This window comes from Ursus americanus, chromosome X, assembly GCF_024610735.1.
Source record: "Ursus americanus isolate L20-20 chromosome X, mUrsAme1.1.p, whole genome shotgun sequence".
In the NCBI taxonomy this organism is placed as follows: Eukaryota; Metazoa; Chordata; class Mammalia; order Carnivora; family Ursidae; genus Ursus; species Ursus americanus.
Genome location: NC_142164.1, coordinates 22,103,077 through 22,116,966, shown reverse-complemented (window position 1 = coordinate 22,116,966; position 13,890 = coordinate 22,103,077). Strand labels below are relative to the sequence as shown.

Genomic DNA, 13,890 nt, shown 5'->3' with positions numbered 1-13,890 from the left:
AAGATTTTATTTATTTATTTAGCAGAGAGAGAGAGACTGACAGTCAGCAAGAACGGGAACAGAAGCAGGGGATTGGGAGAGGAAGAAGCAGGCTCCCAGTGGAGGAGCCCGATGAGGGACTCCTTCCCGGAATGCCGGGATCACGCCCTAAGCCGGAGACAGGCGCTCAATGACTGCGCCACCCAGGCACCCCGGGTTGTGGGCTTCTTGATTTTTCAGCCTGCCTTCTGTGTTCTGGGGGAGGGGCCTGCCGCACTGATACTCAGGCAACCCTGTTTGGGTAGAGTCTCCATGTCCCCTGCAAGGGGGGATGGGGATGGGCACTCTCTGAGCCGGTATTTCTAGGCTTTTGTTCTCTGGAGGCTTTCCCTGGCGGTCGGCTATGCCTCTTCTGAGAGTCAGAGCAGCAGAGGCTGCATTGTCACAGAACAGAGGGATTGCAGCCCGTTCTCCACTGATGTTCTGGCCACTTTAACTCTGTTACTGTTGGTGCTGCTCAACCCTGCAGCGTCCCAGGATATGTGCCCCACACCCGGCGTCCCTGCCCTCACTTCCAGGGCTGGTGAGCCTCTGTCCTTTGTGTTTCTAATGCTGCCAGCCACCGGCCGTCCCGCGCGCTCCCGGGTCTCCCGGTCTCAGTCTATGCCCGGTGAGCACACTGTGATTCCGGAGTTCCGTGAGAAGCCTGGTGGCGCGCGCACCCAGTTCAGGGTCTCAGTCTGCTGTTTCTCGGGTGCCGACCTCGAGTCCACCCGCTCCCCCATGCAGGTGGCCCGCCAGCCGCTAGCTGCCAGCCACCCCGCGCACGCTCCGGGAGCTCCCGGTCTCAGTCTGGATCCCGTGAGCACACCGGGATTCCGGTGTTCCACGAGAAGCCTGGTGGCGTGCGTTCACGGCTCACCTATCTCAGTCCGCTCTCTCGCGGGTGCCGTCCATGAGTCCGCCCGCTCCCCCGTGCAGGTGGCTGCCGCTTCCCGGCGCCCAAACGCGGCGGCTCCCTCCCCCTTCCGTTTATCTTCCGATATCTGTGCGAGGTTTTACGGCTCCCCTCTTCGTACCTCAATACTCAGCACTGGAGATGTTCATTTGTAGAGATCCAGATGTATCTTCCTGCGTCTCAGGCTGATTCCTTGGTTATTTAGGCTGGTCTGGTACCTATCCAGCTCGACTCAGGGGACCGGCTGAAAAAGGGGTCCCCTACTCCTCCGCCATCTTAACTCTCCCAATTTTTGCCATTCTAACTGGCATAAGGCGGTATGGTTTTGATTTGAATTTCCCTGATGACTAATGCTTTTGAACAGTTTTTCATGTGTCTGTTAGCCATATGTATGTCTTCATTGGAAAAGTGTCTGTGCAGAGAGTTTTAATCAAGAAAGGATAATGTATTTTGTCAAATGCTTTTTCTGCATCCATTGAGAGGATCATATGGTTCTTGTCCTTTATTTTATTAACTGATTTGAAGATGTCGAACCAGCCTTGCAGCCCAGGAATAAATCCCCTTGGTCGTGGTGAATAATCCTTTTAATGTACTGTTGGATCCTATTAGGTAGTATCTTGGTGAGAATTTTGGCATTCATATTCATCAGGTATATTGGTCTGTAATTCTCCTATTTGGTGGCGTCTTTGTCCAGTTTTGGGATCAAAGTAATGCTGGCCTCATAGAACAAGTTTGAAAATTTTCTTTCCATTTCAATTTTTTGGAACAGTTTCAGAAGAATTGGTATTAATTCTTCTTTAAATGTTTGGTAGGTTCCCCCTGGGAAGCAATCTGGTCCTGGACTCTTGTTTGTTGGGAGATTTTTGAATACTGCTTCAATTTCTTTGCTGGTTATGCACCCCTATGTATATTGCAGCATTCTTTACAATAGCCAAGATATGGAAGCAGCCCAGGTATCCACTGATAAATGAAGAAGATGTGATAGGAAGATAGATTATAGACGTAGATGTATTTATAGATATAGATATGTAGATATATGATAGAATATTACTCAGTAATAAAAGAGAATGAAACCTTGCCATTTGCAACAACATAGATTGATCATAGATGGTATGCTGAGTGAAATAAATCAGACAAAGACAAATACCGTATGATTTCACTTATGTGTGAAATCTAAAAAAACAGAATAAACAAAAAGTCTCTTAAATACAGAGAACAAACTGGTGGTTGCCAGAAGGGAGGTGTGTGTGAGGTGGACAAAATAGATAAAGGCGATTAAGAGGTATAAACTTCCAGTTATAAAATAAATAAATCACAGTGATAAAAAGTACAGTATAGGGAATATACTCAATAATATTTTAATGTGATAGATGGTAACCATACTAATCATGGTGAGCAGAATAATGTATAGAATTGTAGAATCGATATGTTGTACACCTGAAACTAATAGAACACTATATGTTCATTATATTTCAATAATGAAAAATAAATAAAAATGAATAAAGTGTTAAAAACAATATACTCAAAAAAAGATAAAAAATATGTTACCTAAAATTGTAAATATTATCTTCCACATTGAGTTCTTGATTCTTCTATAATTTCCCTCTCTCTCTCCCTCTCCCTTTCACCCCTCTCTTTTCATCTCTCCCTCTGTCCCTCTGCTTTTCTGTCCCTTCTCTCTCCCCCTCATCATGGCTTTCCCCTTTTTTCCTTCCCACCTTCTTTCTGTCCCTTCCCTCTCCCTCTCCATGTCCCTTCCTTCTCCATCCCTTTCAGTCTCTGTCAGTCTCTGTGTATGCCTTGACATACACATTTTTGTTTATTGTTTTTCCATAAAGTTAACTACTCAACAATCACATCATCTATGGTTCAGTACTATCAGGTTTCAAGTATATCTGTATTTGTTTCTAGATTCAGTTTACTATCATATATATCTATTTGTATGTTGTCAAATTATTACAGCATGGTCATAATTGCAATACCTTTTAATATATCAAATTTTCCTACCTGGTTTTATTTCTGGACTGTCTTAAATATTCTTGGCTCTTTGATATTAAGTATAAATGTTAGAATAATGTAGTTATGTCTTACAACTTCATTTGGATTATTACTGAAATTTATTGAATCTATAAACCATTGTATAGAAAAATGTCAACTTTATGATTTAAATGTTTCTATTGATGAGCATGACCAGTTTCTCCATTTCTTTAGGTTTCTTTATTTGCAAAAAAAATCTAAGAAAAATTTCTTCATAAAGATCTTTTACATAAAGATCTTCTATTCCTATTTCTAGGAATCTTAAATTCTTTACTGCTATTTTAATGTTTCTAAATTTAATTTAAGCTTTCAGTACTACCATTAGAAATACAATTGACTTTGGTATATTTATTTTGTATTGAAAAGTGATAAATCATCCCAATTCTAATATTTTTATTAATATTTTTAGGTTTCTGGAGAGTATCTTATTATATCTGAAAATGACTATTTTTTCTAATTATTGTAACTTTTTTCTTTACTGTGTCTTATTTAATTAACTATCCAGTACCTCTAGTATAATACTAAAAATTGCTCATAGTGGCAGTCCTTGATTATTTCATGTTAAAACAAATATTTTGATATTCACATTTTTGCAGTATGTTTGATGTAGGTTTTTGAATAATATTGACCATTTTATGGTAATGGTATTTCTTTTGCCTTGGATAATATATTTTAGGATGAATGGATGGTAACTCAAATGTTCTAAGTTTTCCATCTATTGAGATTGTAGTGAATTACATCCACAGATTTATAAATGGTATACAAAACTTGCATTTCTGAAATAAACCAAAGTTGATTTTAATTTTTAATAATAATTTTTTATTATGTTATGTTAGTCACCATACAGTATATCCTTAGTTTTTGATGTAGTGTTCCATGATTCATTATTTGCGTATAACACCCAGTGCACCATGCAAAGTTGATCTTAAAATGAACTTTTCATACATTGATGAATTTAGTATGTTAATATTTTGCTTAGAAACTTGCTTCTATGTTTATAATGAGATTGATCTGAATTTGTCTTTCATATGTTGCCTATGATTTGTATAATTTAAAAGCTATATTGTACTCATAAAATTAGTAAGAGTTTGATGATTTTTCTACAATACTAAAGAATATGCATTAAAAGTGGAATTTTTGAATGACTGAAAAATATCTAGACAATGTTTAATTTATGTTAAGATTTTAAAATGACATTGTAATTTTTATACTAGATAAGGATATATATTTTTAGGATATAGTTTAGGTAAATTTACATTTGTGGGATTAAGTGTATTCATAATATGGCCATTGTTTAATTTTTTTTCTTCATTAGCATTTATGACCACTTTCAATTATCCACAATTTTAAACTTGCTTATTATAGATCTGATCAATAATTTCATTGGCATCTATTTATTTGGTCTTTATAAAGAATCAAGTCTTTCTTCATTCTCTTTATTTTGTCCTTGCTCTATATCTCATTTTTTTAAATTTATTTATTTGAGTATAATTTACATACATTTTTATTAGTTTCAGGTATACAGTATAATGATTCAACAATTCTATACCTTTCTCAGTGCTTATAAAGAAAAGCATACTATCTATCCCCTTTATTTATTTTACACCTTCCTCCATTCACCGCCCCTCTGACAATCACCAGATTGTTCTCTGTATTTAAGAGTCTGGGTTTTTGTCTCTTTTTTCCTTCGTTCATTTGTTTTATTTATTAAATTCCACATATGAGTGAAATCATGTGGTGGTATTTGTCTTTCTCTTACTGACTTATTTCAATTAGCATTATACCTTCTAGGTTCATCCATGTTGCTGCAGATGGCAAGATTTCATTAATTTCTGATTTCCTATTTTTTTAAATTTCTTCCTCCTATTTTGAGGGTTTATTCTATTTGTTTTTTCATAAATTAGACATTTAGCTCTTTGATATTCACCCTTTGTTTTTACTTACATAAACATTTAGGACTATACATTTCTTACTAATTCCGGCATTAGCTGCATTCCACCCCTTAAAATCTAATATTTTGTTCTCATTCATTTTTTTGAGAGGGGGAGGGGCAGAGGGAGAGAGGGAATCTTAAGCAGGCTCCAAGCCCAGTGTAAAGCCCAGTGTGGAGCTCGACCTCACAACACTGAGCTCATGCCCTGAGCTGAAATCAAGAGTCAGACACTTTTCAAACTGAGTCACCCAGGTGTCCCTCATTCATTTTTATTTATTTTATTTATTTTTATAATAATTTTTATTATGTTCTGTTAGTTACCATACAGTATATCCTTAGTTTTTTTTTCAGTGAATAAGACTTTTATTCTTAGACTCTCTTTTAAGACCTAGCACCATTTCTATACATAATAGATGCTCAGCAAAAATTGAGAAGGCATTTACAAAACCAGAGCATATATGAGGATATTTCTTTTTTTTTCCTTAACAGTGGCATTTTTATTTATTTATTTTTTAATGTTTTTTTATTATATTATGTCAGTCACCATACAGTACATTATCCTTAGTTTTTTATGTAATGTTCCATGATTAATTTTTTGCGTATAACACCCAGTGCACCATGCAATATGTGCCCTCCTTAATACCAACCACTGGCCTATCCCAATCCCCCACCTGCCTCCCCTCTGAGGCCCTCAGTTTGTTTCCCAGAGTCCACAGTCATTCCTTTTTAATTAGCTTATAATTTTCACTAAAATTTTGTCTTTGATATTTTTTTTCAGGAATGCCTTTTAGTATTTCCAATTGCAGTGGTTATTTAGTGGGTTTTTCTTTTATTATTTTTAAGGATTTTTGCAGAGTTTATTCAGTTTCAACATACATTTCTAAATTTAATTAATATTTCCTTTTCTGACAAATGCAAATATATTCAAAGATTTCTAACCCAAATCAGTTTCCATGATTTAGACCTTTAGTATTACGGAGTTTTCATCCTTTGTATTATGTTAATACTATAAATTAATTCAGTCACTATTTTAAAATTTACCTCCACTTACACCATTTTTAAATGTTCATTATTTCTTTTTATACCATATAGATCTTATTCTGGATTATTTCTATATGACCTCAATTAATCATATAAAATCCCCTTTAGTGATGATCTATTGGCAGTAGATACTTTCATTATTGTTGGAAAAATCTTTATTTTACCATCTTTCTTGGAATGGCTTTCCTTGGTATGTAATGCTAGATAGAAAATAATGCTTCCCTAGCTCTTTGAAGATGGTATTCCACTATCTTCTTGTCCCATTGTGGTTTTGCTAAGTTATCTGGTAAACAGAAGTATGCTATTAAGCCAGATCTCTCAAAAAAAAAAAACCTGATTTATTGTGATTTATCTTATTCAATAATTTTCATGGCTATATTCAAGCCAGCAATGTGACAACCCTGAAGATGGGTTTGAAAAGATGTGTGTAAAGTAGAAATTTTTTTAGACAAATGGTTTTATTTCACTCATATTGAAATTTTTGGACTACCTCTTTCTTTGTGATTTGTTCCCCATCTGATCTTTTTGTCTGTATTACTTCTCATTTTATTCTGTTTCACCAACCTATGTAAACTCAATGGTATGTATCCTTCTAAGTACTTATAAACACATAATAATATTCATTTATACATGTACATACAAATATGCATAGACATATATGTGGGAAAGTGTCACTGTTTTGTTTGCAAAGTAAACAGCTTGTGTTATAAAGACTTCTCTGAATTTTCCATTTTTCTCCCAATAATATTTGGGAAAAATAACACTAGATTAATGAGAAAAAAATCGTGTAGGCATAATTTATTTAATAATTTATTGATTGATTACCATTAAATATTTCCATTATTTTATCCCTAACTAAATGAGGCTATAAATATCCTTGAAATTAAAAACAAACAAAAAGTAGAGGTGTTGATTCTTAAAACTCCAACTGGGAGTAGGGGTCTTGAGCTTAGAGAACCTTAATAAAATAGTGATTTCTGTTCACATTTCTCCACTTTGCCAAGGAAAACAGCTTCATCTTATTTAGCTGCCTAACCTCTGATAACAGCAGAGAACCCTATTTTGCTAATAAAGGATCAATTGAATGAAAGGGTCTGTTGAGCCCTAACAGCAGGGTAGCATTTATTTTACTTAATTCCCCTCCACTTCTCACACTTTTTCTGGTGATTTTTGCCTTACCTTGGCACTAGATCTGTCAAAAATATCCAAGATACTTGATTAAAATGAAGGACCTAAGGATCCTACTGAGTCAAGCATCTGGGCATGAGGTTTAAGCATCTGCTTTAACTATAAACCCTGTAAGTAGACACAACTTCAACAAATAAACAAAGCATTTCTCTGGAGAAAACAACTAACAATGTCCATGAGACAGAAAGGGTAAAATAGAACCACTTAAAAGGATTCGTTAACCAGATCAGAAATTACTCTGCTGCCACCAAAAATGAGCTGAAACGAAAATGTCATATCAATTTTATCAAACACCATGCCAAAACTCAAAAGAAGATGTCACCTTCCACAAGTGCTCCTGTGATCTGACACTTCAAGCAGTCTCTTGTGCTCTGGATTCCTTAAAAGCATCTTCTCTGAACAACATATGTCCCAAACTCCATGAAATCTGCAGAAGTGATCCACATCTGCTTGAAACTGCTCAGAGAGGTCACAATGGACGCACCTATCCATGCAGAGAAACATCTATCAGGAGAAGCTGTGATCTTGATGGGAGTTCCTCTGGAAGCCAGCTGTTCCAGTTCCTTCATAAGTCTTTCTTCAAGCCCAGGGAAAAGAGTGGTGCCCCCAGACAGCACAATTTCTGCAAAAAGATTCTTTTGTATATCAGTGTCACACTTCATAATGCTGCTGGACACCATTTTGGATAGTCCTGGGTTGTGGATACCCAGCTGGTCAGGTGCAAAAAGAATTTCAGGCACCTGGTGCAACTGGTCTCCAATGTGGATAATATTCCCATCTGGCAGTCTGTATTCTCTCAGAACCTCTTCTGGCCTCTTGCATAGCTCTTTCTCTGGCTCCAAGGCCACATAACACAGCTTCTCTTTGATGTCACCCACTAAGGCCTTATTGAGTATGCAAGGGAAAGTACTTCCACTAGCAAGGAGGAGCCGAGTGAGGTGTTCTGTGATGTCCCTTCCTGCCACGTAGAGCTTGGTGACAGCATGAGGCAGGGAGTAACCCTCAAAGATAGGGACAGTGCAAGTGACCCCATCCCCACTGTCCACCACTAATCCTGTGACAGAGGCAGACGCATATAGTGCTACCACTGCATGATTGGACAGGTAGAAAGCAGGCACACTGAAGGTCTCAAACATCACTTCGGCCATCTTCTCTCGAGTCTCCCTTGGGTTCAAGGAGGGCTCAGTCATGAGCACAGGTTGTTGACAAGGTTTTACTCCTAGTTCCCACTCAAAAAGATACTTCCAAAGTTTCTCCATGTCATCCCATCTTGTTACCAGTCCACGCTCAATAGGGTAGTGCAAATGCAAGGCCTCATATTTGTGTAGGGCTTTTTCTCCCACAAGGTACTTTTTCTTAGTGGCTTCTGATAATGGCATGTTGAATTTAGGATGCCCCACGACAGAACTGATGACATGACGGGGTCCAATCTCTCCAGACAGGCCTGCTTTGCAGAGTCCTGATCCATTGTCAAAAATTACAGCTGGAATATCTAATACATATGGGTTAAACATATCTGCAGCATGCTCTTCCAAACTTCAACAAAATAAAAACCACTTTGCCACTTTGTATGACAATAGGCACCTCTGGAAGTTTTAAAATCACAGGATTCCAAAGTTCTCGAGTTGACACTCAGGAGGAGCTAGCAGGCTGTCCCCAATCCCCCAGAATACCCCGTCTTCAACCCATGAATCTTGTCCCCTTTAAGGCAGCCCAGGGCCTGCTATGGCAATTTCAGTGATGATTGCCCCCTATGTAACAATCTGGCCAAGGCAACAATTATCCTCAGAGAGCAACAAAGGGATTTTAAGGGGTGGGGTCTCTGAGCCACCAATACTCCTGGCTTGGAGAAACATGAAAAACAGGAAGGCAAACTGTACCCATGGACAGCTTATATCTATGAACCTGAAGCAGAGGCCTAGCCTTAGAACAAAATGAAGCATCCAAACTGTGGACTTCTTCCAGAAAACTGGCTTCTATGCACAGCAAAGTTATTTTGGGGGATGACAAAAAATACACTTCCTTTTGCTAAAGGGAGGAACTAACCACAAGACACAAGTTCATATTGGAATGAGGATACCCTTAATACGGTTTCAGAGGAACTCAGAATGCTCTATCTTTTATTACCTCCCATACGTGATTCTTGTTTTTGACAGCTTTTTTTTGAGATAAATTTCATAAACAATACATTCACCCATTTATAATGTACATTCCCATATTTTCAGTATATTCACTCTTATGTGCAAATGTTACAAAAGTCAAGTTTAGAATATTTTATTTACCTCAAAAGAAACCCTGTGTACTTCAGCTATCACCCTCTTTAGACTGTCCTCCTGGGCCCTAGACACCACTAATATATTTTCTGTCTTTATAAATGTCTTCTGCCTTTTTAATATAAATGAAGGCATGTAATATGAGGACTTTTGTGTCTGGCTTAATTGATTTAGCATATTGTCTTCAAGGTTCTTCCACTGTTTGAATATAATAAATTTTATTTACCTATCTTACAGCATACCATTGTTCAAAATATTTATTTATAATCCTTATGTATCTACATAATGTCAGTAGTAATATTCTCTCTACTTCTTTGAAATTTTTAAAAGAACTGGCTTTTGGCTGGTGTAGTAATACTTATATCAGACAAAAGAGACTTTAAAACAAAGACTGTAGCAAGAGAGAAAGAAGTACATACATAATGATGAAGGGATCAATCCAACAAGAGGATATACCAATTATAAATATCTATGTATCCAACATAGGAGCACCAAAATACATAAAACAAATATTAACAGACATAAAAAAAAAAGAAACTGACAGTAACATTGTCATTTATGTTAACTCGACTTGGCTAAGGGATGTCCAGATAGCTTGTACAACATTATTTCTGAGTATATCTCTGAAGATATTTCTAGTAGAGATTAGCATTTGAATTGGTAAAGTGAGTAAGGAAAATAAGCCTCACCAATGCGAGTGGGCATCAATCAAACTGTTGAAGGCTCTGAATAGAATGAAAAGGAAAAGGAAGAGCAAATTTACTTTCTGAAAATAGGTGTCTCTGGGACACCCATCTCCTGCCATGGGATAATGAACATGGGTAATCTTGTCTCTTGGGCCTTTAAACTTAGACCAGAAAGTTCACCATTGACTCCCTTGGTTCTCAAGTACTTGGGTTTAGACTAGAACTATACTACTGGCTTTACTTAGTCTCCAAGTTACACATGGCAGTTGATAGGACTTCTCAGTTTCCATAACAGCATGAGCAATCGCTCTAATAAATCTATTTATCTATCTATATCTATCTATCTATCTATCTATCTATCTATCTATCTATCTATCCATTCTATTAGTTTTATTGCTCTGGAAAGCCCTAATATAAACATAAACTCGTCTTTTTCCAGCTTTTTTGAAGTATACTTCGTATACGAAAATCTTAAATATATATTTGGGTTTTTTTTTTTAAAGAGAGAGAGAGCACAAGTGGGAGGGGGAAGGGCAGAAGGAGAGGGCTAGAGAGAATCTTAAGTTGGATCCATGCCAAGCATGGAGCCAGATGTGGAGCTCTTTCTCACAACCGTGAGATCATGACCTGAGCCAAAATCAAGGGTTGGACACTTAACCGACTGAGCCATCCACCCCCCCCAAAATTGTAAATATATAATGTATACATTTTGATGAGTTTGAACACAAGCATACACCTGTGGCACCATTACCACACCAAGGTAATAAATATATCCATCACATCCAAAAGATTTCTTGTGTTCTCTTTTTTAATTTAATTTATTTTTTTTCCTATTTTTATTATATCATGTTAGTTACCATACAGTACATCATTAGTTTTTGATGTAGTGTTCCATGATTCATTGTTTGCATATAACACCCAGTGCTCCATGCAATATGTGTGTCCTCTTTTTTTCTGTGTGTGCTAAAAACACTTAGCATGATAGGTGCCTGGGTGGCTCAGTTGGGTAAGCATCTGCCTTTGGCTCAGGTCATGATCCAGGGTCCTGGGATTGAGCCCCACATTGGGCTCCCTGCTCAGTGGGGGGCTTGCTTCTACCTCTCCTTCTGCAGCTCCCTCTGTTGGTTCCCCTGCTTGTGCTCTCTCTCTCTCAAATAAATGAATAAAATCTTTAGAGAAAAAAAACACTTAGCATGAGATCTACCCTTTTAACAGTTTTAACTGCATGAACAATTGTTAACTACAGGCACAATATTGTGCAACAGATCTCTAGAACTTATCCGTCTTGTAATGCTGTGACTATACCCATTGAAAAACAACATCCCGTTTCTGCTCTACAGGATCTTTTAACCATCAGATCACAAAATAGGACAATAAGCAAGAAAGAAAATAACAAAATAAATATAATACAGACAGAAAACAATAAACAAAATAGTAATATAAAGTCCCTTTGTATCAAAACTACTTCAAATATAAAGGGATTAATCCCCCCAATCAAAAGTGACAAAATAGATGAAAAAACAAGACCCAGGTATATGGGGTCTACAAGGGACCCACTTTAGCTTTAAGGATGTATATAGACTGCAAGTGAAGAGATAGAAAAAAAACATTCCATGCAAATTGTAACCAAAAGAGAGCAAGGAGCTATACATATATCAGACAATATAAACTTTAAGTCAAAAATTGTCATAAGAGACAAAGAAAGTCATAACATAATAACAAAAGGGTCAATTAATCAGGAATCTGAAACAATTATAAATATATATGCACAAACTTCAGAGAAACAAATTATATAGAATATTCTGAAAACTGAAGGGAGGAATAAAAAGCAATACAATAATAGAGACATCATTACTCAAGTATCAAACTTGGATAGAACATCCAGACAGAAAGTCAGTAAGCAAACAGCAGACTTGAACAATATTATAGACCAAATGTACCTAACAGACATATATAGAACATTGTATCCAAAAACAGCAGAATACACATTTTTCTGAAGCATACATAGAACGTTCTTCAGGATAGATAATATGTCAGTTTACAAAATGAGACTTTTTCCCCCCACAAAACAAGTCTTAACAAATTTCAGATTTCAATTATATTAAACATCTTTTCTGATCACAGTGGCATAAAATTAGAATCAAAGAAGAAAAACTGGAAAACTTGCAAATATGTTGAAATTAAACAATACTGCCAAATATTAATGTTTATGAAACCCCAAATCATGTTGAAACTTAATCCCCAATGTGATGGTATATGGAGTTGAAATAAAAAGTAAGAAAGGGCACTAATCCTGTTCAGAAAAACTCCCCACTCATGACCTAATTACATTCTAAAGGTCTCAAGTTTTTTATTTAAATTTGTTAGTTAACATATAATGTAATATTAGTTTCAGGAGTAGAATTTCATGATTCATCACTTACAATGGACATTTGTGCTCCTTCCATAATTTGCTATTGTTGATAACACTGGTATAAATATCAGGGTGCATGTATCTCTTTGAATCAGTATTTTTGTATCCTTTGGGTAAATAACTAGTAGTGCAATTGCTGGATTTAACATTTTGAGAAACCTCCATACTTTTTCCAGAGTGGGTGCACCAGTTTGTATCCACACCAATAGTGTAAGAGTGTTCCCCTTTCTCTGCATCCTTGCCAACACCTGTTGTTTCTTGTGTTGCTAGTTTTAGCCTTTCTGACAAGTGTGAGGTAATATCTCATTGTGGTTTTTATTGTATCTCCCTGATGATGAATGATGTTGAGCATCTTTTCATGTGTCTGTTGGCCATCTGGATGTCTTCTTTGGAAAAAATGTCTATTCATGTCTTCTGCCCATTTCTTTACTGGATTATTTGTTTTTTAGGTGTTGAGTTTGATAAATTCTTTATAGATTTTGGATACTAATCCTTTATCAGATATGTCATTTGCAAATATCTTCTCCCATTCCATAGGTTGCCTTTTAGTTTTGCTGATTATTTCTTTCACTGTGCAGAAGCTTCTTATCTTGATGATGTTAAAATAGTTAATTTTTACTTTTATTTCCTTTGCCTTTGGAGACATATCTAGGAAGAAGTTGCTATGGCCAATGTCAAAGAGGTTGCTAACTGTGTTCTCCTCTAGGAAATTGATGGATTCCTATCTCACATTTAGGCCTTTCACCCATTTTGAATTTATTTTTTGTGTATGGTATTAGAAAGTGATCCAGTTTCATTCTTCTGCATGTGGCTGTCCAATTTTTCAAACACCATTTGTTGAAAAGGGTGCTTTTTTTCCCTATTGGATAGTCTTCCCTGCTTTGTAAAAGATTAATTGACTATATTTGTGGGTCCATTTCTGGGTTTGCTATTATGTTCCATTGATCTATGTGTCCATTTTTGTGCCAGTATCACACTGTCTTGATGACTACAGCTTTGTAATATAACTTGAAGTTTGGAATTGTGATGCCTTCAGGTTTGTTTTTCTTTTTCAAGACTGCTTTCACTATTCAGGGTCTTTTGTGGTTCCAAAAAATTTTTAGGATTGTTTGTTCTAGTTCTGTGAAAAATGCTGGTAGTATTTTGGTAGGGATTATATAAAATATGTAGATTATTTTGGGTAGAACACACATTTTAACCATATTTCTTCTTCCAATTCATGAACATGGAATATTTTTCCATTTCCTTTGTGTTATAATGAATTTATTTCAGAAGTGTTCTATAGTTTTCAGAGTACAGATATTTTACCTTTTTGGTTAGGTTTATTTCTAGGTATCTAATCGTTTTTGGTGCAATTGTAAATGGGATTGATTCCTTGATTT

At 36.4% G+C, this 13,890-nt stretch overlaps 1 protein-coding gene across 1 annotated transcript; it reads right to left on the bottom strand.

Annotated features, from left to right (window-relative positions):
* Positions 1-7,516: 7,516 nt before the first annotated feature.
* LOC123787632 (actin-related protein T1-like) lies at positions 7,517-8,682 on the bottom strand. Its single transcript, XM_045790452.2, has one exon. It carries the CDS (start codon positions 8,648-8,650, stop codon positions 7,517-7,519), a length of 1,134 nt encoding a protein of 377 aa, XP_045646408.1. The 5' UTR covers positions 8,651-8,682.
* Between the last annotated feature and the right edge of the window lie 5,208 nt (positions 8,683-13,890).